We start from the raw sequence: 27866 nt of genomic DNA on the forward strand, positions 1-27866 counted from the left end.
GTATCAATTTACAAAATCAAATAAATTAGTATGAATTAGCAGTTCTTGTCTCCCACTTCCTAACTAGCCATGTAAAATATTAATTATTTTGATCCATCTTATCCAGCTACATAAATAGGAAAATAAAGAAATATTTTTTATATTACTCTAATTATATTTAAAAGAGAATCTAGAAATCTCAATTATGGTTTGTCACCAATATAATGTTGGTATTCTAACCTCTGGAATTCAATTAAATTGAATAATTGTACAAGGAGAATTTTTTTAAAAGGTAAAAAAAATATAATCTGTAATTACACCAACTATGTAATTTGGGGGGAAAAGGAATAATATTAAATATATAGTAGCTAGGTTGAAAATTGGGGAAATATATAAGTGTTTCAATCATATTCCAAGAAATAATTAGATATATAATATTATAGATTGATTTTATTTATGTTTTCTAGTTGTAAGACTTTAGGGGGTGTAGGGGTTCCACAACAGCATAATGTGGACAATAATGTGTTAACAAGTAATTATTGGATTAAATTTTTGACACTAGCAGAGATTTAGAGATTATTATAGCATAAAGTCAATAGTTTTGTTTTTCCAAACATAGAAATAATTAAAAAGTTAAATATATAGCAATTTGTAACCAATTAAAAGTGCTAAAACCCTAATACTTTCGTGGCAGCTATAGTACAAGAGTACAACTTGCTTATAATACTTTCTAATGTGTGTGAAAATGAAATGAATTCACAAGACGTGGAAATAATATTATAAATCAATTTGTCAAATAAATGAATTTACTTGCTGCCTACAAGTGGGCCAAAGAAATAATTCCTATATTTCAGATATTTTCATCTAATTATTATTGTCAAGAGTAGACCTAGGAGCTGGCAAAGTCGTCGCACTTGATGTTGTTAAAAATGGTTTTCTTCCTTCTTTACTATTTATCGTCTACTTAGTACACAGCTTTCATTAGGTGTAGATTTTGAGGAAGGGTCGGATTATATATAAGATGGTCTATTTTAGTTAGTCTTACTTTGTATTTCTACTAAAGACTTTCACATTATAAACTCGTGACCTTCAAATCATATAATAATAATTTTACGTATTATTCATAACATTGTATAAGTTAATTAGAAAATTATTTCAATTTTTATTAACTTACCAATAGCAATATAATGTATCCCAATATAAGAAAGTGATTCCTTTTTTCCTATACCATTAGCGATAATGTTGAGTCGTCGACAAGTCAGCCGAAAGGGGATTAAAAACTACATTGCTAGTTCAGTTTAATTAAGGAATGTCAAAATATAAAGAAATAAAATTGCGTAGAAGTAAAAGAGTGTCACAATATATATATATATATATATTCTTGTAGCTACACAATGTAATTTTCCGATGAAGGAGTATATCTGGCTCCGCTACTGATTGCTACACTATTTTTATTATTACTTCCTCCATTTCAATTTATATGGCATAATTCCATAGGTGGAGCCAAGGTTAGGAGTTTGGGGTTCTAAATCAATTTTGTTTGGGGGTTCGCATGTTAATATATGTATATTTATTTAATTTTCTAATATAAATATAGGATCTACGAAAAAGCTAGTGGGTTCGTCCGAACCCATGAAACCCCACCTAGCTCCGCCTCTGCATAATTCATCTGTACATAGAGTTTTTTATTAAGAAAAAATGAAAATAATTTTGAAATTTATAGACTTAAACACGCCATATTATTTGTGTGAATATAGAAATTCATTATTATGAATGAAATTGTGATCGAAAAATTTTCAACTCCTAACTAAAACTCAAATCTGAAATCTCTGGCTAAAGAAATCATGTTTATTAGTATTTCATTACAACTCTCCAATAATATTTCAAAAGCTCAATTACGTGGCAACACAGTACACAAACTCAACATACTATATTCCTCAAGGAAAAGGAGAAAAAGAAATATATACTAGTTGGTAAATTTGAAAAAGGAACTAATTAAGAGAATCCCAATAAAATATGGATTATCATATTACACTACTAGTTTAATATACTTTGGTGTAATATTTAATCCTCTCCAATAAGAAAATGCCGTCCAATTCTTAGTTCCAAAAGGCAAAACATAGATCTTTTTCTTCCAAACTAATTTTAACCCTCAAGTAGAAACTTTTCCTATTTAAATACCTTCTCTCCATTACTCTAACATTAATACCAACAATATCTTCTAAATTTCTCTCTAAACAGTTTCAAATTTTAGAATCGATCGAAAGGGAGAAAGAATTAAGATGAAGCAAATAACCACAAGTGCAACCACTAGTCCAAGTTGTTGTAGGAACAATTATAAGATGAATAGAGATTCACATTCAATATCCAAATTGAAGCCAAAAATACGAATAATTCATATAATAGCACCAGAGATTATCAAAACAGACGTAGAGAATTTTCGTGATCTTGTACAAAGGCTAACGGGGAAGAATGCTGCACGTGAAGTCAAAGGGAAAAGGGCAAAAAAAGAAAGGAAGAAGATTGAAACATCACCACCACAACAACAAGAAGATCAACAACATATGATGGTGATGAACATGTTGCATCAAGATAATAGTACTAGTAATAATTATAGGATGAAAGAGGAAGAAAGTAGTAGTCATGAAGAAGGTATATATGGAAGTATTGAAAATTCATCAAATGGATTTTTAAGTGGCTTTGGATCAATGGAAGGATTTATTCAAGACTTGGGTCATGATCAATATCCTCTATTTCCTAATTTCAAGCCTACTCAAATTAATATGTTTGGTGAGATGCCCCTTTGCTAAATATTTTCTTGAGAAAAAAAAAAAAGATACTATAATTTTAACGAATCAATATATAGTGTGAGGGGGATTGTGTGACCATGATCAATGACTTCTTGATTATACTTTTTTTTTCTAATTTTTTTTTGGTTGGATTTGGAGTGGTGAGGAAAAGGGGTTTGGGGAAAGGGAAGATGATGATTGACTTTTCTTTTCTTTTTTTCATTTGTAGAGAGAGGATTCATATATGTGAATATAATCATATTTTCTTCAATTCTTGTAATTAATTGTTAACATTTTGTGATTATTCTTTGATATATTTTTTCGTTAATTACCCTTTCATAGATCTTATTATCTATTTCTCGATGCATCAAAAGCTCTTGTTGTATAATGTCCTAGTTGATAAATATATGTACATTCAAAAACAAAATTAACTTTTATATACCCAAATATTAGAAACTATTTCCTCAGCAAGAATTCCTACATTATCGACTTAGTAGAGTATTTATTCTTAGATGGACAAAGGGTTTCAATTACTTATTGTCTATTTCAAAGAACCAACAAGTGAAAAAAAAATAAATGATAATGTAGTTTAGAACTATTGAGCATAGCATTTTACTCAATACAGTAATGTTGGTGAAAAAATATTAATGCCTATCGAATGTTTTTTAGGATTTATAGTTGTTCTTTAACTAGGAATCCTCCATCTTTCCATCGGTTTGCAATGTACATGGAAATATGCTCTCAATTAACGACTATCTATCACGGTTCAAACATTAATTTCATTTGTGATTTTAATCTTCGATGATCAAGTTACTTGAGATTTTACATCTATATATAATGAGATAAATATAACTTTTGCACACTTTTCATTAATTCATGAACATGATCTATACACAGTGAATTTAATTTTTTTTCCTCCTAGCTAAAAATTTAAAGATTCTTACTACTTTGGAGTTTGGAATGTTCTCATTCATAAAATACTTCAAGAGTATGAAAATAGTTAGTCATATCAATGAGGCAATTATGGTTTAAGTATATATAACTCCAAAATCTACTGTTTGTTCATACTACTACATAAAATGTTAGGGGAAAAACTAAATGTCAGATGCAGTTAGTACACAGGCCTAAATGTAATGGCATTGGTTACTATAATATGTATTTTTTATCGAATCAACAATAACAATAACAAATCTAGTATAGTCCCATGAGCGGGGGTCTGAGAAGAGTGAGATACACGTAGATCTTATTTCTATCTTTACGTGATAGAGAGATTATTTTCAATGGAAATCTTCTGCTCAAAAGACTCATTTTTCAGAACAATTTTTAAAAAAAATGCAAGTCTTAGAATTTGAAGGGAAAAGGGAATAATAGGTAGATATGTTAATAGGCAAAAGAGTGTTTCATGCCTCCTTTTTTTTTTTTCTAAAAACCTTTATAAGATTGATGCAAACAGAATATGTGTATTTCTTAGTTGTGTGAGTAAATGTTAAGACTTTAAATTAATGGAGATCGAGGGGTTCCACAACATAATAATGTGGATAATATGTGTAAACAACGACTTTTGGATTTAATTGTTAAAACTACAACTTTGATTATAGAGCAATTTATTTTTTTATAACATAAAGTCAAGTGTTCCCTAACCAGACACCTTGCTTAAACCTAAAAAAGTCAATTAGTTAAGTAAGAGCAATTTGCAACTAAGAACTTAAGTACTAAACCTAATTAATTCCAGCTTATAGCTCTACTACAATTTGCTATTAAAAAAATTGAATATATAAGAGTTGATTTTATTTTCTTTTTGTTATATTATAAGAGTTGATTCTTGTTCTTCTTATCCTATTCTACAAGCTATAACCTCTAGAGGTTCAGATGGTAAATGTATCATTTATTTAAGCATTTAAGATTAATCAATACTAATCCTACTCAAGTTGCTTTTAATTTTTCATAATCCAAGTTGTCTAGTAAATGCAATTTGCCTCAATAATCTATCATGACAATTGAGTTAAAATATATTAATCATTTTGAATTAGGAAACATCAATCATACTCTTCCATATTAGCCAAGAGATAATTAACATTAAATAGTTTAAGAAAAATTAAAAAAAATATTGCAATAAGTTGAGAAGATGGTAAAAATCTTTCCTCGTGCCATCTTAAAGTTGACTCTTGAGGAGGGAAAATCCATCAATTTCTTGGCGGTGATGCTTTTATTACTTTAAATATTATATAAATTTGTGTTACATGATATATTAAAGAATACAAAAATGATCAAGATGAAAAATTAGTTTATATAATATCAGTTGACTTGAGATTAACTAATTAATTAAGTGAACATCACAGTTAATTACTAAGTCGGTTGCCATCAAGCCAATATACTATATTTCTTGGCGGAAAAAGAGAAGAAAAAAAGGTTGATAAACTAAAATATATATACTTCAAGGTAAATCCCAAGTACTTAACACAAGAACTTGGATTAATTAATATTGTATTATCTATAATTAATATAGTAAAGAAGTGGGTGGTGATTGACTTCGTTTTCTCCATTTTGTAGATATTCATACTTCTCAATGTAAAAAAAATTGTTAATTTCTACGTATTTGTTTGATGTCAATATTACGTAATTAATTGCTAAGCCAATAAATATTGTTGGCGTCTTTAATTTTGTGACACTTAGATTATAATTTTTAAACCTAGAGATCATGTATGTGTGGACAATTAAAATATACTTTGGTTTACATTTGCATTCTGACTTCCAAGTGTGAATGAGAATTTTGTAATCACTAGTTGTAAATATACAAACATGTTGGTGGCCTCGATATCATTTTCGGTTTCTTCATATTTTATCTCTTGTTGTGTGACATGGCAAACCTACCGTTTGTTTGATATTTACATCAAATCAATCAACAAATGCATGATAAGTATTTTAATATCACCTTATCGACATTTACAAGTACATGACTTGTAAATCTTTAGTGGGGCCTAAAAGATCACTGCAAAATGTATATGAGAAGTCAAGGCTATAGAGTTTTTCCTTGTCCCTAGAGAACAAACGATATTTCAGACAAACATGACCGGTACATCAATCCATGAAAACATTTATAGGAGAATAAAACTGTTTTACAGTATAAACGTCTAATATTTTCGTTATTGACAAGAACTGCAACAGAATACCAGGTGTTACGTTTTCGTTTTTCTCTAGTAATAGCACAAAAATATAGCAAAGGAATCAGCAACGGAGACACGATTAAGGTGTATTTCATAAGGATATCACAACAGCCTGGGCAGAAATGGTACATGTTATGGAACAGGTATATATTTCTTATTTCAACATAGCATACAAGATAAACACTATAATTTACGGAGACACACGAGTTCTTTCTGCATAGGCCTTACTATTTTTTGGTGGTGTTCGAAACATGCTCATACACAGCGTCGAAAATCCAAATTGAAGTTTACTTGCTTAATTAAGTCCAGCATTTTCACATGTTTGGTCACCTTCCACTTTTCTTTTTCTCCTTGTACTTCCTCTCTCACTCTTTCCTTGGTGCATTTGATGCCGCGTACCTGGAAATAGAGTATTATTATTAAGCAAAAGAATAAATGCAAGAAAAAATAATTCTGACAAAGTGATCATATGTAGAAAAATGATGTGAAAATCAACTTTTAACCAGACACTTCCAACAGGTGTGCAAAAAAAACAATGCTCTTAACCATATCGTGAACATCTAAATAGATTTCTAGAAGGCACTCATTAAGTTCCTTGCACTGCAGCCAATAAAAAGCAGAAAACCAGGTTTGTCCCCAAAAAATATAATATAATACAGATATAAAATATAATACACTTCAAGTCAAAACAAAATTATAACCGAAAATCCCCAAGGACCAGTAGTGCATGGTTTAAAACTCGGTGGATGATGGGTTGGCCCCTCTACCTTTCTCCACTTAAGCTTTTGTCTGTGGCAAGGTTCAAACCCGTCTTTTTTAATAAGGTAAGGTAACTCCATTAATGAAAAGGTATCGAGAAGGTACCAACTTACAAGAAAACCAAACAAAAGCTACATTCCCAAAAACTCAAAACACCTCTATATACTGGGACATGCTATCAATCAAACTACTCCTACACCAAAAGCACAAGCTTTCTAAACATCTATTCGTAACAAAAAAAATGTGAAGTTTCTTATCATCAAAATGTCTCATATTTTTTTCTAGCCATATGTTCCACACCAAATCATCTTAAATCTACTGTTCACAACCTAGTCCTGCCAACATTCACGTAATTGTTCGACTGTTTCAGGCATTACCAACTGTACTCCACAAATGTTGAAAAAAAGATACTAGATTTGTTGACTCAAAATCTTCTTCACAAAAGTAACATCCACTACACAAAATCTCTCTTCTGCAACATATTCTGAGTTAGGCATGCATCCATGGCTGCAGTCCAGCCAAAACAAGTTACTTCCCTTGGTGCTTTAGTTTTCTATAACATTTTCCACGGCCAAGTAAGGTCCCAATGTCCAAGTTGTTTCTGTAGAAGAGTATAGTTACTTTTAACAGAGAAGCTCCCGTCTTCAATTGTTGTCCAGATTAGAGAGTTCAATTTATTACCTTCAAGAGTAATAGGATCCAGTAAATGTGACAAATGACTAATATCATCCATCTCCCAGTCGTTAAAATTTCTCCTGAAATGCAGCTGCCACCCAGAATTTATATAGCACTCTGCCACTGTACACTGCTCATTCAAGGAAATACTATACAAAATGGGTAACTTTTCTATTAATCATTGATCTCCTAACCACAAATCCTACCAAAACATAGTTTTACACCCATTCCCCACCCTTCAGTTTAGTAAGAATTTGAAACTCAGGCCAAAATTTAACAATTTGTTTTAGACACCACTAATAGATGGCTTAAAAATTGTCCCACGTATCCAAAAATCTTCTTTACCATATTCTGAGATAATGATCTCTTTCCAAAATTCATCTCCATTTTCTTGAATCTCCATAACTATATAAATAACAAACTCTTGTTATAAAACTTCAAATTCCTTATCCCCCAAAGCCACCACTTTTTTTATCTCTCATTACAAACAGACACTTTACAAGTGCATCTCAAACTAGTGACGTGCGCCTGACTTACACATCACGTGTTGAGCTCTTATCACTAGACCAGGCAAGCCTTTCTACTTATGTGCCCATAATGTACACAGCATCATAAAAATGCCAAGCAAAATTGAATATAAAGTCTCTGGTCAGATTCAAAGCAAAAGATTCCTACCCAAAGGATTAAATCCACCAAACCCATAGATTGATGTATTTCCTAGAGGGTCAAGTCAACTATCTTTATCTGACTTGGATAAAGCATAAATGAAACATAAAACCTTGGGTAACATGCTTAGAACACTCTAAATGAAACATCTCATGATTCACTGTTTGGGCCAAGAACGGAAAAGACATTTCTAATATTTCCAATAAGTTAATCATTATCAAAAGAAATATTTCCACTAAGTTACCAATTTATACAATTTGATCAAATTAGCAAGGAGCATCAAAAACGTGATTTTGGAAATATGGAATTTTTCTTGTCTTAATGTTACTCTTAATATCCAATTGAGCGAGACCAATAGACTCATAAAAGGAGAACTCCTCAAATTTTACAAGCAATAATTTATCGACACCACAAGAAGAACAAAATCTTAAGAGAAATTACTGATCTAACTCAGGATCAAATAACTAGAGAACCCCTAAGATTCAGAAGACTTTATGCAGGCAAACTTCACTATTAAATTACTATGACTAGAGTCAGAAAACTGTGTTTCCTAACACGCAGTGGAAACCTAAGAATGAATAGACGCTAATGACACCAACCTTCAAAATAAAGTATTGAACTGAAATTAAGGGAAGGTGCTTAAATTGACGAACGAAAAGCATACATACGTCATTGTACAATTCAACTTTGACCATCAAAACCCAATATATTCATCAATTATCCACCAATATGTATCATCGGTCTATTTGGAGTTTTGGCGAGATCAAACATCCCAGCATGAGAAGCTTTCTTCCTTTTGACCTGGAAAGGACAAATGAATCAAAGGAAATGTAGATAATAGTGTAAAAGTAGCATGAGTCTTAAATGTCAAACGATATGGAAAGAAGCTTGTCTTTTCCCTGCTGAAGGCATGACACTACAAAATAAGAGGAAGAAAGGAAAATGATACAAATGGCAAATATGTAAGCAACAGATTGTGTTGGAACGGATTAGTTGCTACATACCGCAGCCCCAATGATTTCCCTGAGTTTATCATCACCCTCACCAAGACGAATAGGATCCCTCAAGCTCACCTGAAGAAAGCAAAAATAATAGAAAAATGGTTGTAACACAAGGAAGCACATCCAATTCATGATATCTACTACATAGTTATGTCTAAGCCATAGTAATAATATCAAACAGAAGGAGGTAGAGACCATGAAATCAGTAATTAATGAAGCTACAGTCTACTCTCTATGAAATTGAATCCCTTAAATTAATATGAACGGAAAAAATAGAAGGCCTAAAACAAAAGAATCTAGGGAGCACTAATGGGACTAAGTTTATAGAGGAATTTCTTCATTTATACATCATATGAATGTCATGGTTCACCTAACCAAATAATTCCTACTTGTAAACTCTTCAACCGATCAGGAGATAGAACAGGAATGAGGAAGAGGCACTGCATACATCATGAATTATATATTAAAAAATCACTATACTAACTTATAATCAAGGTAGTAAGTCGTGTGGAAAAATGATGCAACTTTACTATTTAAACTGAGGTCTACAAATTGACAAATATATATATATATATATATATATATATATATAGATGATAGGACAAACCTAGTGGTAAATTTTAGAGCAGTTTAAACTCCTAATTGCATAGAAAATCCTACAAATCCCATGAGACAAGGAACAGAAGACAGTCAAATATGAATCTTCATCCTCATGTTTTACAACTCCTTTTCTCTGCCAAGGATATCCCTAGTGAATTGAATTGAACATGTAACTACAGTTAAAATCCTAGTGGAAGAAATCCAGAAAAGGATAGCATAGACAAAAGAAAAAAAGGGATATCTTGCATCACTGCTACTCCTCTCTCCTGACTTCCTCTTCTTCTTTTTTTAGCATAGACAAAACAAAAAAAAAAGGGGGACTTGAGAGTGCTGATGGATCTTTTGGTGACAACAATTGTAATCCTTCTAGGTTTTGGATTTTTTGGACACTTTACTCCCCCCCTAGTTTTGGCCTAAAACCATTAGTTTTCTCGTATACTAGTAGAAGGGAAGTGAAAAACACCATATTCTCTCCCCTGGTTTCTCACTTATTCTCTTTGTTGACTCGTTTCCGCATTTTTTCTTCTTCATTATCTACGGCAGCAGAGTAGAAGTGCTATACCAAGTTCCATCACTCCACTCTGCTGTATTTGCTTTACTATTTTCTCTCCCCTTCCCAGCTACTATTCTTTCATCTCATGCATCTAATGGTTGGAGGTCAATGCAAATTCTTTCTTCTTTCTCCCCTATCTTTCCCCTCCTTGCTGAATTCACCAGTAAGAAAAAATGTTAGACCAAAGTAATAAGGCTGATGAAGAAGAGAAAACAGCGAGAAGAGAAAATAGAAGTATGGAGCTGGAGGAAAACAATACAAGGCGTGACGTGCTCTAATTGAGAAAAAAGAAGATATGTGCAACATGACTCAACAGCCTATGCAAGTTTTCACAAATTTTAGGCAAGAAGATAATTACCTCCGAGGGACCGAAAAGGCAGACTTTAAAATTTCCATCAGCTAAAAGTCGCAGTCTGTTACAACCAGCACAGAAATGCTCAGTCATTGATGTAATAAATGAAACAGAGCCTTGATGCCCATCTATCCTGAAATTCTTAGCTGTCTCTGTGGGATGATCTTGAATTCTCTGAAGCCCTGTAAATTTTTCAACCTGTTCAGTAACATTGAGTGACTTAGGTAATGTACAAAACTGACTTAAAAGAGAAACATCTGACAAAGTCTACCATACCACTTTGTCCAACATTTCAGCATAAGGGACTAGCTTCTTGACATTCCAAACATTCCCATCAAACGGCATAAACTCAATAAATCGGACATTGATTGGCCTTTCGCGTGTCAACTCAACGAAATCACAAATTTCATCATCATTGAATCCACGCATTACAACACAATTTACCTGATTTGCAGCACACACCAAAACAAAACATAAATAACGTAACGCGGAGCAGACTATCAGACAGAGTTGAAAAACTTCTTTCGACAGAAGCTTGTTTTTCAAATCAAGTCCTCAAAAAGATGTTCCATTCCATAGGTATAATCTGAAGAATCTCAAGCAAAAGCTGCAGAATTTTCATGCATAAACTAGCGCTAAGAGCATCATCAGGAAGCAAAACAGGAGAGTGCTGCCTTAGTCCCCTTTTTCAACATTTTCCTATTTAGAAAGTTAAACAAATCTGACTTTAACCATGATTTCTAAATTTCTTTTGTACTGGTTCTTTATTCTAAATTGGTAGTTTTAGTTTTTCCAGAGTCTTTAAAACTCAACATTAGATGCAACAAATAAACTACAAAGTCTGGTTCTAAACCAAAACTTGATCAAGCAAATCCTCAAGATTCAATTTTAGCTGACACAGGAGGGAGTATCATTCTAGGGGGAATAACATTATATAATCATGCTAGAGATAACTTACTTTGACAGGATTATAACCAAGCTTTACTGCAGCATCAATTGACTCCATTACTCTTCCATGCCCTTTGCGCCTAGTCATAAACTCAAATTTTGCTGGAACCAATGTGTCTAAGCTTATGTTCACCAAATTAAGTCCAGAGTCTTTCAGCTTTGGAAGTTTTTTTCCCAGAGTAATCCCATTTGTTGTCATCGCCAGGGTTTTAAGCCCCTTCAAGTTTGATAGTTGTAAGCAAAGTTCTTCAATATCCTTCCTAATAGTTGGTTCCCCACCAGTCAAACGAATTTTATCCACTCCAGAGCTAACAAACAAACTTGCCAAGCGAACAATCTCATCCTGAGATAGAAGTTGAGGGCTAGGAGTGAGTTCCACACCCTCAGCTGGCATACAGTAGTGGCACCGCAGATTACAACGTTCAGTCAATGATATTCTCAAATATGTATGCATCCTTCCAAATGAATCGATCAACATGTCAGAAATAGCTCTATCTTTGGATGGATCTTCTGACAGTGTCTCGCATGAAGTTGAATACATCTGTGACAAGGACCCATTGTGATGACTAGTAGTTATATTTTGACCACTGCTGCTTGCAGATAGTAATGATGCTCTAGATGAAAAGCTAGCCTGTAAATTAACTATCAGTTAGCTGCAAATAAACACTTGAGGAATAGTTATATCTGCATAAACAAATGGAGAAGAAAAGTGAAGGACCAAGAAAGAGGGCCAGGATGCTGGCAGTTGGAAGTAAAATACATGTAGCTGTCTTTTCGTTTTCCTAAATGCCGAAGAAACAGGAGACACGTGAAACACCTCTGTTGGCTGCCTGAGCAGCTCAACTTGTCCATTATTTAAGATCTCAATCATTGTTTTCCATATTAGCACTATCACTATTAATACGATGGCTGCAGCTTTCAGGAAGTCATCTGCTTCCAAGGAACAAAGAAGATATGGCTAGTTCACCCCTTTTTGTTTTTATTGTTTCACATTCATGATTGAATTCAATTATCAAAATCTTATCTATAAACAAAAATATAAATCCTTGAAATTTTATTTGAAACAATCATTATTATTGTTTATATACCATTTAAAGGATGACTAATTCAAACTACATTTGTTTCTTCAAGACCTGTTGGTATGATCCCCGGATGCTCGGCAAAGCTAAAAGTTTTGGACTCCATCCATGTATGGTGTAGAGCTTAGAAGTGGTCTCAGAGGCCAGACCATCAACCTAGACTCACTGAGACATTTTTTATCTTGGGATTATTTTTGTCTTTATCCAATTCAAGTATAAAAAGCGTTGGGCTCATTTATGAAAATTTTTGGGTATCTTGAGATTAGAGAACTATTTTGACAGAGAATCTGGTCTGTTGGTTCATGCTCAACTTCAGATTACATGTTTCCAAGGAATGAGATTTCCTGACGGTTATCTCCTTTATTATATCTATCTTGGATTCTACTTTGTCATTCTTCGGAAGGGATCGAGTTCGTACGTTGATTGCTTCCTGAGACGCACATCCAAGTTCTAGATTCTTCTAGTTAAACTCTTTCAAACTATTTATTGGTTACTGCTAATAGAAATCCATCTTCGTTTTTGCTTTCAATTGTTATTACTGTACATTCCATTGTCATGTATATCTCAAATTATATCACCTATGCCTTTAGATTTTGTGCTCATAAAGCTGACCTAAGTTGCTTGGACTCTCCAAAAATGTTGCTATGTGTCAGATCCTTCAAAAATACACTATTTTTGGAGGATCTGGCATGTGTCCGTCTCCTTCGACATTTTTGAAGAGTCCGAGCAACCTAGAAGCTGACCAGCCTAGGTAGGTTGAGATTTAGCTTGTAAATAGCCTTAGCATAAAACTTTCTTAGCACGCAACGGGTCAATTGTGAACCGTGGACTTCTACAACTTCCAAATGATGCCACATCCATGTCAATATGACGAATAATTGAAGAAATCATAGACATGCCAATAACCAAAGTGCTGTTCATGTTTTATCACAGTATTCTTCTTGTTTTCATTAACCAAGATATGCAAAAGGTCTAATTCTAAATTTGAAAAACCTAAATAATTACTGCATACATGTCAATATGGTGAATCGTTGAAGAAATCACAGCCATGAAATATCTGTAATCTCACTTTTTGGTGTGTGTGAAAGAATTGTACATGTTTTATTGCAGGAAATGGAAAGGAACGTGAGGAACAAAATCAATTGCCTAACTAGAGAAACAATCCACAACAAATAAAGTGACCGCATCAAATATTTGTAAATCCCTTTAAATCAAAAGAGCTAATTAGTGCACAAAATCTTAAAAAAAAAAGAAGGTAGTAAAACATTCACCATGCGTTCGGCTTTTTGAGAAATGTTGTACCTGAACATGATCCATATGTCACATTCAATGTGTGAGTAAGCATATCAACCAATAGGAGGAAAACAATAATGGTTATATTTCCAAATGCATATAAGAATAGCAGGTAGAAACTAAAGGTCTGTTAAACAAGGCAAATAGATTTCTCTCTCAAGAAGGGCTATACCACCCCCACCTCATATGAAATCTACTCATAAGTAGCATAGGATTAGTTCATATAATTCGAGTTCCGAAACTCCAAATTTTATTATATCAAACTCACATAACCTCACTATGTAACAGAGGCTTGAGATAGACCATGAAACAGAAATCAAAAGGCGGAGTTAAGCGAAATCGGATAATTTAATTCAACAGCACAATACATACACGGTATACATGAGCTATTAACAGTTGATTACAGTGTACATTTTTTCTTCTGAAACCCTGTTCAAACGAAAATTGAACGAAGCAAAAGAGGATAAAGGTAAAAATGGACGAACATACCGAGGTTAAAGAGTTGTGACGGAGATGCCAGTGGAAGAATCTAAAGATAGAAGGCCGCATTTGCAAAAAGCAGAAGAAGCCCGGAATCCTGATCTTCTGTTGAATTTTGGATTATGCAGAACGAAGAGAAAAGATTAGTAAAGCCAGTGAGACGCCTCTGCTCTTTCTCTATATTTGTAAATTTTGCGTCACCGCCAAGAGGATCTGTCTCTTGAGATACGCTCAAGGTCAACATTCATCCTTTTTCACTTTTCCATTCACCTAATTACACTACCTACTACCTTCATTCCCAACGCCCTTCGCACCACATTTTAAATGAGTTATATCGGCTAAAAATATTTTATTTAATCGACAGCTTTAAATTAAAATCAATAAATACGTATATTCTATAATTAGTTTAAGTTTAATCAATTAACAATTTTGTCTTATTCCGCAAATTAGACTTAAATATTGTGAATAAACTCGTATTTTAAACTTTATTTTTGAATAGTTCAAATCATAAATATTGTAGATGAAAAGGAGATCTCAAAATATCAAAGTGGAATATAAAATACAATTTATAGTAAGTTGTAATCACTAACTCAGATCGTCACTTAATTAACTAATTAAGAATACTTTTCTTAGGAAGTCATTTAACTATAAGGGGATAGTTTTCTTACAAAGTTATTCAATTTTGTTTTATGATCCAAAAATCATGCCATTATTGATATTTCATAGAAAAAGTCATTCAACCAATTAAAATAATTTTTTAATTAAATTTTTCTTAAATAGAATATTTATTTTAAACTGTTTTTTTTTAAAACAATACCTATTTTAATCATTTTCTCGACTTATTCCACTTCAATCAACATGTTTAACTTTTAAAATTATACGTCCAAAATTAATCTTTATCTCTTAAAATAGTAAGTTTTAATATATATATTATAGTGATCAAAAAAAAATATTTGACGACAATGGTTGTTGCAAGTGTCAAATGAGGATTGTGTTGGCTAATGATGTTGTTGTACGTGGGTAACAACTAGTGATAATGACAATTGATAGTAGAAATTGATAATTGTATTATGAATAACAGTAAATGGTTGAATGAAAGTTATATCAAACATGACAATGGATGATGACGTTGGTTGACGATATATAATGGTGATCGTAATATTGCTTGTATGTTGTGATTTGTGATTTTTATGGTTATGATGATTGGTGATAATTGTAAATAAGCGATGATGACAATTGATAATAGCAATTACCAACAACGGTGGTGTTGCTGAGAATGATGATTATGAATGGTGATAAATATTTATAGGTCAATTTGAATCAGTTATTAATCAAAATAAAAAACAAATCGATTTAATACTTTTAAAATTGTCGGGAATAAGATTCCAAATTTGAAGGACAGAGCACCTGATCACTTGCACATGGCTTCTCTATCTTTATTATATTATTCCTCACCATAATAAGGAATTTGATGCTTCGTCGTGGAAAGATCCTTCTCCAAATTGTAAAAGAAGTCATACTTGAATTTTTCATTTTTATATATCATCGTCTACATAATTTTTTCAATATTATGTTAATTTTACTTGTTATAATAATTTTTAATTTTAATTTACTATATGAATTTCACTTGTGATGAAGAATTAAATGACACAAACAACAAATAATACTTATTTATGTTTTCCGAATTGTTTACTCAAAGATAAAAAAAAAAAAAAAAAAAAAACTCATTAAAGATCTTTTCATGGTACCTTTACATACCTTAGTGGTTGTTGTTGGGCAAGCATACAAATTAAATACATGTATACTTTGTTTATTTTAAATTAATTAAAATATGATAAAGTATATTTTAATTCTTCAAATTATCGCTATTGATTAATTCTCAGATGATAATTATTCACCATTATATCTTAAGGAAAATTTGGTTTCTCTTTCCTCATTTCCATGCTTTTTTTTTTGGGATTTTTTTTTCTTTACCCTCCCTAGGAGCTCTCACCCCTTTTGCTCCTTTGGTGACTGAACTCGCAACCTTCGGATTAGAAGTGAGAGGTGCTTACCATCCGAGTAACTCTCTCTCGTCTCCTCCTTTCCATGCATTGTTTATGAAAATACCTTTTAAATATTGAGACATTAGAAAGAGTTAGTGAAATAAGAAGTTTCCCTTTTTTAATTTCACTATTAAACTATGAGGATTTATTTAGTAAGAAAACAAAAATTTAAATTTGAGTTAATTTTGTTAGATTCGAAAATTGAAATAACATATTTTGTTTTATTCTGTCTGACCACTTTCAACATAAAATTAATTTTGCGTTGTTTCCTTTTTTGTGATTTCTCGCTAGTACATTCATGATCAGTGTTTTATTATTTTATTAAAAAATTTAGTCATATCCTAATCATTCAAAATATTAGTGTTTTTTTTTCTTTCTAAAAGGAAGCCTTATATTATATCTCAGTCCTAAATTATTTGCCCATTTTTTTTTAGTTGTCCTTGATTATATATTTACTTTGACAAATCAAGAAAAAATAATTTTTTCATCTATTATACCCTCAATTAATTACTTTGAAAAATGTAAAACTTCTTGAAAATTTTAAATTTTTACTAATTAATATGAATAAGATGGTAAACTTACTATGTCAATCATTATTTTCTTAATAAGTGTATCAATTCAAAAGTGGAATAATACATACGGAGAGAGAGAGTATTATTAAGCTAAACAAAATGATCCAGTACATAGAGGATCATTTTAATGTGCCATAGATACATTGCGTATAATGATATTGTAGTCATGCAATGTATAACCAACATGGATTGTGATGCACTTCTAGGAGTGTTTCACCCTTAATCAAAGGTATTGGGTTTGAGCTTTGGGTATGGAAAATTCTGTTGTGATCTCCGAATGCTCCTATAGACGCGATTCGAATTTAGTTGGAACTCCAATGTGGGCTTCTAACATCGGATGAAAAAAAAAAGATATTACAGTGTATAATGATATTTGCCAAGAATCCCAAGTTCCCAAATACTAGAAAAAATAGTAATTGGGCCAAGTTCTAGTATTTGGAATTTTTTAAAAATTCAAAAATTACCTAAACTTTTATAATTAAAAATACTCATCATTTATTAATCCAACTAATATTTATCTACTATATCTATCTATTACTCCTATTATCTATTTCTACCATTTGAATTCTCTTATTTTTTCATAATAATAATAATAGGAGAATGTGTCTAGCATAAAAGAGAATTTCATGGAATATGAAATACCCATGACAAATTTGGCACAGGTCGTGCTTAGATTAATTAATTTTCAAAAGAGAGAACTGATTATTGAAAAGTGATAATTCTATGTCGGATGGGGACATCCAAAAGTCATAATGGAGTGCTATTCTGGCGGCTAACCCGCAGCCTAAAAACACACATTATTTTTGCATTATTCACCATTTATTTAATTTTCTTTAGTAGTATGCCATTGTTTTGGCTCAAAAAAGAAAATAAAAAATATTAGCTGCTTGATATTTTAAACTTTGCAAAATAAACTTTTAGTTTGTTGGAAATCTTCTTAGCTTTATTTTGCCTTTTCGACGCCTTCAATATTTGAAGTCAAAAGACCACTTGGATTGAATAATTATATATTTTTCTTTTTAAGCAAAAAAACACTTTTTTCTTTTTGGTGCAAAAAAAATACTCCAGTTCCAGTCAAATAAAACGAACCGCACAGGACTTTAGAGGAGCAAGTTCTTTTTCGTTCCATCAGCCTACTTGAGATCTATTCCCACTGGTAAAAAGGTAAGCATCCTTCTTTTCAATCGCCATTTCTAGAATCTGTTCATCGAATTGATCTGCTTTTACGATTTAATTTGAAATTATTAGCTGGTGATCTATTTCGACCTTTTGGCTGATTTTGAACAATCCCGTTCCGGTATCCTCCATTTTGTAATGCACGTTTATATGGATTTTTCTACTATTTTGCACTGGCGATTGTCTTGATGAATCATTTACAGATACTTGTGACTAATTTAACTTTGTGATGCAGTTAATTTTTTTTTTAATTTTCGCGAGCAATGGTGTTCTACCGTAGCGTTTCATTGTTGTCAAAGCTTCGCTCTCGAGCGGTGAGTTGCAAAGGAAAAAATAATTGTTGTTCATGTGATGGATTAATGATTTGAATAGTTTTTTTTTATTTTTTAAATTGAATTCCTTTTATTGAAGTATGTATATTCCTGATCTAAATTCAATTAATTTTTGAAATATAGGTCCAACAGTCAAATGTTTTCAATTCTGTGCGCTGGCTTCAAGTCCAAACCTCTTCTGGTCTTGTAAGTTCTAATGTCTCCCTCTGCGAAAAAAATTAATGAGCTGTTTGGTTACTTTGTGATTACATATTATTCAATTACCAAGCTAGTTTGGATTAGTTGTATGATTTTTAAAATAATCAATATTTTGAATGTAACCAATCATTGTTTGTTGTGGAGCGACTTGATATTGGAAGGTGATAGGTGTTATTGTGTTTTTTCTACTGAAGCAGTTCATATCATAATGTTAGAAATGAAGATGAAAATTCTAGGTTGGATTTTATTTGGTGCACAGCTTCTTCAAATGTGTTTCCAAGGCCAAAATGTACCTGTGATAGGGTTGTCCTGAAGGATAGAGGAGCATGACTTGACAGGAAAAAAACCACTTTTGTACCTTTCCAGCATAGGCAGTCTTGTTTATTAGGACAGATGGACAGGGATCCTATCTTTTGTACCAATATGCAAACTCAGTTGAATTCCCAATCAGTGCAATTCCTTCAGACAATCTAATTTCCATCCATGATTGTGGTAACAATCAGCAACAAGAGCTACCTGATTGGAAGTTAATGAAAAGAGTTTTGGGAATTGTTGATTGGGAGGGATATGACCCACCAAGAATCATGCCAAAAGCTTATTTTCCTTCCGTCTCCCAACAGAAAATAGGTGTTGCCCAAAATCCTCTCAATGTGACCTGATTGTTTTCCATACATAGAATTCATACGAGTTAGATGGGGACTTGTATCCACTGATTGAGAATGCCAAACTTGGTTTCTATGTCTTTTTCTCCCCAGCACTTGATCCTGCATTCTGAATCTCGATCTCCATTAAGTTCATTACTCCGAAACCACCAGCTTTGTTTTTGCTACTTTATAGTTCATAAGTTAACTAGTATTATTTTTCTTTCATTTTTTATTATCTGGATTTTGCAGACCATTATCTGAGTATGAAATGGTGGTTTGAGCATCTCATAGTGTTTTAAAATTAATTTCCCTACATCATTAAGCACCTGGGCTCTAGCTTATATAACATCCTATATGGAAATATAGATTTTGCAGTGAAAACACTGCTGAAACACTATGGCGTCTTTTAGGATCTGACATCTTGTTAACAAAATTGATTCCCAAGATAATGAAACTGTTTTTTCTTTGGTATGGCTTTCTTGGGTCAAGTTAATCTTCCACTTGCCTAGTCTTGAGTCTTGACACTGTGTAAGCAAATTAATTTTGAGGATGCATTTGATGTTACAAGCTAAATTATACGCTTGGCCAGCTAATTTTCTTCAAACTCTTGAAGGTGATGGCTCATGCTAGGTTGTAATGCAGTCATAGGGCTCTCAAAGTGTCGCAGTTTTTGTCTCGGATTTTCAGATGTCACCTGATATTATTGTTGTAAATTGGCTAGTCCAGTGAAGCACAAATCTCAAGCATTACTGTGTCCTTTATTTTGTGTGACACATTGTTCGTGTTCATTGCTATACCACAGAGGAAAAATAGACAAGTGAGGATACACATTTGCATTAAAACCTAGGCTAATTGTCATTGTGTGGTTGATTACTTACCTTCTTTCTTTTCAACTTTGATTTGTAATAGCCAGTCTACAAATTTCCACCTGAACCTCTCCTGCCCTTTGTATGCTATTTTGTTTTTCTACGCCAGAGGACAAATTATTTAGGCAGGCGAGTATACAAACGATGTCTAATTTTAAAGTACTTGTGAACTTGAAATGAAAATGCAAAATGTTTTACCCCTTCGTCTTTTAATTAATTCTTACACTTCTTCTTAATATTCCCATATAATTCAATTAATAATTTTATTTGATATAGGATCTGCGTTCTGAGCTGCAAGAATTGATTCCTGAACAACAGGTATATATAGATTCATTTCTTACCTCTTTAGTTCCCTTTGATTCCAGAGCTTAAGTTTGTGTATACTGGGGCTTTACTTCACAGTTTCTACTTTTCCCCTAAACTACATGGGAGAATGTTTCCATCATAACATGTTTTTTCTCTCTTCTCATGAAAATTTTCTATATAGAAAAAAAGAAGTCTCATGTTTTGTATACACTGAGAGGGGCTTTCATAAAGTTGTGAGATGTGAGATCATCTATCATGTGATATATGTATATTTCTGATTCTCTAATTCTCGTGATTATTTTCTTTTTTCATTAGGATCGCCTGAAAAAGATCAAGTCAGAATATGGAAAGGTTCAATTGGGGAACATCACAGTTGATATGGTAATAGAAGTTTTTAGTTAAACATAAGTTTGGGAATATGCTGTAAATCTGGATTGACATTTGTTCAATTTGAAAGGTTCTTGGTGGAATGAGAGGAATGACAGGATTACTGTGGGAAACCTCATTACTTGACCCTGATGAGGTTACATTCTACCTAATCTGTATCCCATAATGAATGCAAGTCAATCACAAAATCATATTAATTTCTGTGATTGCTGTCGCGCCATTCATTACCTTTACTATATTCTTTCAGGGAATTCGCTTCCGGGGGTTGTCTATACCTGAATGCCAAAAGGTATTACCTGTTGCAAAGCCTGGGGGTGAGCCCTTGCCTGAAGGTCTTCTCTGGCTTCTTTTAACAGGAAAGGTGGGTGAGTTCTTGAGTGCTTTATTTACCGTATCACATAGGGAATTTGAAATAACATTCATTAGAACTGCTTCACGATGTTGCTCTAGTTTTTATTGAAATTGAGTTCGAAGTATGAATTTGTAAGGCACTTCAAAGATTCTCTGTTTAACAGCTCTTAAGCCCTGTGTTTGGACTGAGTTTCCCCTTCTGTGCAAGTAGATAGATTTCTTTTTCTCATGCACACGAAGCCGGATCTAGTCTAGTTATATAATATTGCAAGTGTGCAAAACTGAGTCTGATTTGTCTAGAAAAATTACTATAGGAGTCCTTGTGGTGGTTATTATACATACTTAGATTTTAAGACTATACTTATCTTCTCTGTCATACTCTTGTGAAGGTGCCATCAAAAGAGCAAGTGAATTCATTGTCTCAGGAATTGCAGAGTCGGGCTACTATCCCTGGTATGTTAGTTGTCCTATTGTATTTTCTTGTTCATTTTTTTATTGGGTGCTGCTAGTCTTTGGCTTTTACAATATAGTTATCACTCCTTAAATTTGAACCTTTTTAATTATAAATTCAGTTGCATGATATTCATTCATTGCACTTACTAAAAATATTCATTCATCACACCACTTGATGCTTTTCCTTTTCTGAGGTTTTATCCGTAAATTTATTGCTGCAGATCATGTATACAAAACTATTGATGCCTTACCAGTCACAGCTCATCCAATGACCCAGTTTGCTACTGGAGTCATGGCTCTTCAGGTGAAATTTGAACTGTTTAATTCTCTGTTTCTGCTTTCAGTAATTTCCTAAATAGCATGCATTCACAATTAAACATGGATCCTTTGATTTGATTCTGACCTTTCTGATCTTCACTACCAACACTCGATCTTCACAACAGACGATTTGGGTGCTTCTCAACAAAATATAGGGTGTGAAGTTGGTTAACCTGGTGCTGTAATGTTTTATTTGATGCCTGCATCTATTGGCTTGGTGAACTTGGAATCTGTAGTGACACTTCATATGTACTAAAAATTTTGGTGACTTGTCGTGTAATCAAGGATAGCTTGTCCCTTCTTCCACCTGCGAAAGGCCGAACTATTCATACTTTCATCTCTTTTAAGTGAGTTTTGGGAGATTTAAGTAGGTGTTTTGGACATGATTTGTTGAGATTTGAAAAATGTTGTATTTTGAGTTGCAGTTGAAAAAGGGTATTGAAAGGTTGAAGTTGTGATTGGACATCAACATACAGTTGAAATTTTGTGAGTGAATTTGAAAAGCCTGAAAATGTTTTTTTTTTCAAACCTCAAATTTTATATTTCAAGTTTGAAGAGTAATTCAAAATAATCTCCAACTATTATTTCAAATATTTGGAATCTTATCTATGGCTAAATGGTTCCTAAGTGCTTCGGGGTGGCCCTGCGGTTTGGGCTTGGGACTTCCATGTTGAAGGTCTCAAGTTCGAAACCCCTTGCCAGCGAAGCAAGGGGTTTGCCTTCTGGGTCGAGCTCGTCACACCGGGCTTGCCTAGTGCAGGTTACCTCACCTGGGTGGTTTGCGAGCTATTGCATAGAAGTGAGAGTTTTACCCTGTGCGTAGCCAAAGGGTAGCGGCTGCGGGTTCCCCTTGTCAAAAAAAAAGAAGCAAAAAAGAAGAAGAAGAGATATGTAGTATCATGAAGCAGCTCTGAGTGTTGAAATTCATATTCTGTTGTCTTACTGTTTTGTGGATCTTTGAGAACCTTGGAATTAAAAGATGAAAGAAGGAATCTCATCTGTATTTAGCTCAAGAAAATGGTGGTTTCGTCTGTTGCTGTCTTATTAGGAGATTTCAACCACCAATTCACTACCTTGTTTTCTTTGTAGGTTCAAAGTGAATTTCAAAAGGCATACGAGAAAGGGATTCACAAATCAAAGTGAGCCTCGTCAAAGTCATCTCTTGAAGCTGGTTATTTGTTTTCCAGGAATACACTAACAATGTTGTGTCATTAGGTATTGGGAACCAACATATGAGGATTCCATGAATCTGATTGCTCAAGTTCCACTTGTTGCTGCTTATGTTTATCGCAGGTCAGATAATAGTATGGTATATACCAGTTTTTATTTTTGTATTCTCTTTTATCCTCATATATGTTGCACTTGGAAGAAGATAATTTCCTAATCTGATTTCTCTGCTTAGTAGCCTTCTGTTATTGGGTTTTAAATTCGGACTCTTCAGAAATGCCAACGGGTGCGTGTCGGATTCGCCAAAAATAATGTATTTTTGGTGAATCCGAGATGGGTGCGGCATCAAAAGTGGAGAGTCCACGCAACTAAGGTTTTAATGCTTACATGGAAATTAGTCTTTGAAACTGTGCAAACTGATCGTTTTGTTTGCACTTGTGAAGGATGTACAAGAATGGCGACACTATACCTAAGGATGAATCCCTGGATTATGGTGCAAATTTTGCTCACATGCTTGGTTTCAGTAGCTCTGAAATGCATGAACTTATGAGGCTCTATGTCACAATACACAGGTTAATTTGAGTCCTGAATTATTATAACTATTTTATGATACCTGCTTCTGAGTATTTAACGTCTTTCCTGGCAACCAGGATTTCCAGTTGCCTGCATTTTATAACCAGTTGGTATTGATTTTGTTGTGTTGCAGTGATCATGAAGGTGGTAATGTCAGTGCTCACACCGGTCACTTGGTGCGTTCTTTACTTCTCTCTGTGGTTTATGGAGAAACTAAGTGTTTACTAGTGGTCTTAACTCTTAACATAGAGTTCTATGTCAAGTGGGAATATGCATTTCCAATAGCTTAAGCCTTGTTTTTGTCCATGTTTTTTCATAAGTCAACATTCTATGGTCAGGTTTTTCAGTAGCACTAATTGTACTTAAATTCAGGTTGCTAGTGCTTTGTCAGACCCTTACCTCTCCTTTGCTGCTGCTTTGAATGGTTTAGCCGGACCACTTCATGGTTTAGCCAATCAGGTGCTTTGTCTGCTTTACAGTTGTTGTTTCTTCTATACTGCTTTGATTGCACACTAGGTATTTCCCTTGCTGAAATTTCCTTTTGTCATCTGTGTATTTAATATTCATCCCCATTGACCAAGGCTCAAATAAATGGAGGGATGAAAATCTGAAACGAAATGATGTGCGATTTAAGTTGGAAAAAGATATGTGAAATTCCAATGAACCTGGAGGACAAAACTTTTAGTTATTAAGATAAACAAGCTCTATTCTCTAACTAATATTCTTCACAATTAACATGCCATTGTTGGTGCTGCACCATATGCCTCAATAAATAATTTCCATCTACAATATGAATGAAAAACCAAAACGGACTATAATTTGATGGAAAATCTCTTCTTATTTGGCCAGCTGTTTAGTAAAATTATTCACTCGTCCAAATAAATTCCATTCATTTATCATATGGTCCAATAATTTAAGTATGCTTTCCTCCCTCATTTAAAGATTATGTTTGTTTATGTTATCTATGTTACACAATGACATAAATGTTTCATCAGTCCAGATGGTATGTCTTTTTGTCTGGTTCTATTAAATTCAGAAATTTCCAGCAAACAGCAGTTGATTAGATATAATTTTAGTGTATTATTTATTATATCTGCATTCTGTATCTGCTAAGTTGACCCAGCTGCCACTTTCTGCTTTGCCATCAGGAAGTTTTGCTATGGATAAAATCTGTTGTAGAAGAATGTGGGGAGAACATTTCCAAAGAGCAGTTGAAAGACTATGTTTGGAAAACATTGAACAGTGGCAAGGTAGTATTTAAGTTCTCTGCATATTTCTATGTGACTCTGCTAATTTTATTTTTCAACCAATTGGAGCTCACTTTAGATGAAAATTTTGACTTGCCATCACATGTTACTAAGGTTCAAAGAGTTAATTCTCCGTCAGCGTCATTTTTATATTTCATACGGTATTCGAAAATATCAAATGATTAACACATTCTATTTGTCTCGCCAACTGCTCTTCTCATCAGGGTTACTGAACTTTACTCAAATGAGATTTGGTAGTTGACTTAGTCTCAAACAAAACCTTTTCTTAGCTTTTATTCTTCATAACTTAATGTGTTGACTGTTGAGTCTTTTAAAAAAACTGTTCTCTCTCTCTCGCTATATATATGTGTGTGTGTGTGTGTGCTGTATGTATATATATTAAACATGTGTACGTATGTATATATGTACAACATAGTCTCTTTCTCCGCCTCTGTCTGTCTGTCTCTCTCTCCCCCTCTTTCTGGAAGTTTAGATGTTGGCTGGGTAGATGATGGAGAACTTTATAGTCACGATCCCATATTGCTGAGCTTGAAATGCTCTATCGTTCTCAAATCGCAGGTTGTCCCTGGTTTTGGACATGGAGTTCTGCGAAAGACTGATCCAAGATATACATGCCAGAGAGAGTTCGCTATGAAGCATTTGCCTGAAGATCCACTGTTTCAACTGGTTAGTTCTTAGAAGCCTGAAGCTGTACATTGAGGATACTCCTTGATTCAATGTGTTTGATCTTGGCTTTTCGTTCTTGCAGGTTTCAAAACTCTACGAAGTTGTTCCTCCTGTTCTTACAGAACTTGGCAAAGTAAATCTTCCATTTACATTGTTACTGATATTGCTTCAGCCTGTAATAGCAGTTTAGCATGATCGTTTGTACGTCTATTTTTATTTATTTATTTTCATTTGGAGGAAGGGGTCGGCATTCAAGTTTTACTAATTACCCTAAATCTCCACTAAGATGATTGACTTAAATTTTTGGAAGAACTTAAAATATGGATTAAAATTTTGGAAGAACTCAAGTGCATCTTTCAGGTTGTTAGGTAATTATCACCTAAGTTGCATGGACTCTTCACTTTCGATGCCGCACCCGTGTCGGATTCTCCAAAAATACACTACTTTTGGAGAATCCGACACGCACCAGTTGACATTTTTGAAGAGTCCGAGAAACATAGATTATCACTTTTTACGCATGGCTGTCGGCTGAAAATGGGATTTTGTGAGGTATTGGTACCTTATCAATTGTATGTAAGATTTTCCCCTTATCTCAGTAGTCATTTTGATTTTCTCAGAATCATTGTATGATCTCTAGGATTTTTCCTCAGCCTTCTTATTTCATATGGAACTTCCATGAACTCTAATTATGCTTTGTTTTCTGATTATCCCATAAGCTGTTGTCTTCTTTTGTTGATGCTCTTTCTGAGCTGCTATACATTTGGCATTTCATGTCTCTGTAGGCAGAATGCTTTTGTTCATTGACTGGGGATTCTTTTGCAGGTTAAAAACCCTTGGCCAAATGTTGATGCCCACAGTGGTGTGTTGTTGAACTATTATGGTTTAACTGAAGCAAGGTATGACAGATTCATATTGCTCACAGAATTGACTATGTAAATGGATCTAAAAAACTAATTTCTTCCTTCGATCTTTTCTCGTACAGATATTATACGGTCCTCTTTGGCGTATCAAGAGCTCTTGGCATTTGCTCTCAGGTACTTTCTACTATGGTTGCTTTTTAGTGGTGCTTTCTCTAGTCTTTCTGTTGACTTCCCTAGAAATTCTACTAATACTTCATCTTTACAGCTAATTTGGGACCGAGCTCTTGGATTGCCGCTAGAGAGGCCAAAGAGTGTCACAATGGAGTGGCTTGAGAACCAGTGCAAGAAAGCATGAATTGTTTGAAATCTCCGCGAGCATAAAACACAATGTATAATCTTTATGAATAATTGCTTGACAAAGCACTCCTTTCTTGGGGACAAGATAGGTCGCCTCATGGTTAACGACTTCAGTTCAAACTTCACTGAATTTGTGTGAATTGTATGGTTTCTCGAGCCTTTGTCCCTGAATTTTGAACTTAGTCTAGTGGATTCATTTTTCTTCATTCCGAATACCTCACACGCTGATCCAGCATGTAAAAATAATAGGTCAATGCTATTAATCGCATTCTTGGTTGCCAGTAGACTTGTGAATTGACTTCCTTTTGCTGGAAAGTTAGTAATCGGCTGATTCACGCAATAAACTGCAATTGTGTAGTTTCTTAAATTTGCTAATTCTTATTTGATGATATTATGAACCATGTAACTTCACAGATTCTTCCTGGGTAATTTAGTTACTCGAGAATTTGCATGTTACAGTATATTTCTTCCCTTTCCTTTATGTGCACCTTCAATTTTTTGTTTCGTTTTGCAAAATTATACCTCAATTATTCGATATTCTCTTTGAACTATCACTATTTATTTATTTATTTATTTATCTGTTAAAAGTTAAAACACATCTAGATAAAATATTGATGGTATCTTTACCTATCTAAAGTAGAACAACTTTCATATATAGCAAACATAAAAATCATATTTGTATGTTATAGCTATAATTTGCATAATTGTGCTCAATAGCAAACATAAATATGTATATATCGCTATACATATACAAAAGAAAGCAGTTGTATAATTTCGCTATATATATACAAAAGAAAGCAGTTGTATAATCTGCTTTGGTATACATATACAAAAGATCAATTGTATAATCTATGTTTGTATAAAGCGAGAAAGAGAGAAGGACAAAAGAAAATTGGGCAGGGAAAGATCGTACATATTTGTATAATTGTAAGTGTATATGACGAAAATATATGCATTTGTATTTGTATATACAATTTTCTCTCGCTTTA

At 33.4% G+C, this 27866-nt stretch overlaps 3 protein-coding genes across 3 annotated transcripts; 2 read left to right on the top strand and 1 right to left on the bottom strand.

The window, feature by feature from the left end:
- The first annotated feature begins 2261 nt into the window (after positions 1 to 2261).
- LOC125841198 (VQ motif-containing protein 18-like) lies at positions 2262 to 2906 on the top strand. The gene has a single exon (XM_049520276.1). It carries the CDS (start codon positions 2262 to 2264, stop codon positions 2787 to 2789), a length of 528 nt encoding a protein of 175 aa, XP_049376233.1. The 3' UTR covers positions 2790 to 2906.
- A 2976-nt stretch (positions 2907 to 5882) lies between these two features.
- On the bottom strand, positions 5883 to 14609 carry LOC125878506 (GTP 3',8-cyclase, mitochondrial). The gene is made up of 7 exons (XM_049559785.1): positions 14348 to 14609; positions 11497 to 12117; positions 10815 to 10982; positions 10545 to 10736; positions 9037 to 9105; positions 8701 to 8833; positions 5883 to 6331 (listed from the first exon to the last, which is right to left on the bottom strand). Exons 1-6 carry the CDS (start codon positions 14405 to 14407, stop codon positions 8750 to 8752), a joined length of 1194 nt encoding a protein of 397 aa, XP_049415742.1. The 5' UTR covers positions 14408 to 14609; the 3' UTR covers positions 5883 to 6331; positions 8701 to 8749.
- A 3658-nt stretch (positions 14610 to 18267) lies between these two features.
- Positions 18268 to 27161, top strand: LOC125878489 (citrate synthase, mitochondrial). The gene is made up of 19 exons (XM_049559762.1): positions 18268 to 18445; positions 18587 to 18649; positions 20448 to 20489; positions 20793 to 20858; positions 20935 to 21000; positions 21112 to 21225; positions 21605 to 21668; positions 21890 to 21972; positions 23076 to 23125; positions 23202 to 23279; positions 23597 to 23725; positions 23860 to 23902; positions 24099 to 24185; positions 24875 to 24976; positions 25553 to 25660; positions 25743 to 25793; positions 26483 to 26556; positions 26643 to 26694; positions 26786 to 27161. The coding sequence occupies exons 1-19, from the start codon at positions 18395 to 18397 to the stop codon at positions 26873 to 26875; spliced, it is 1413 nt and encodes a 470-aa protein (XP_049415719.1). The 5' UTR covers positions 18268 to 18394; the 3' UTR covers positions 26876 to 27161.
- Positions 27162 to 27866: the final 705 nt, after the last annotated feature.

The sequence above is a fragment of the Solanum stenotomum genome, chromosome 1 (genome assembly GCF_019186545.1).
Source record: "Solanum stenotomum isolate F172 chromosome 1, ASM1918654v1, whole genome shotgun sequence".
In the NCBI taxonomy this organism is placed as follows: Eukaryota; Viridiplantae; Streptophyta; class Magnoliopsida; order Solanales; family Solanaceae; genus Solanum; species Solanum stenotomum.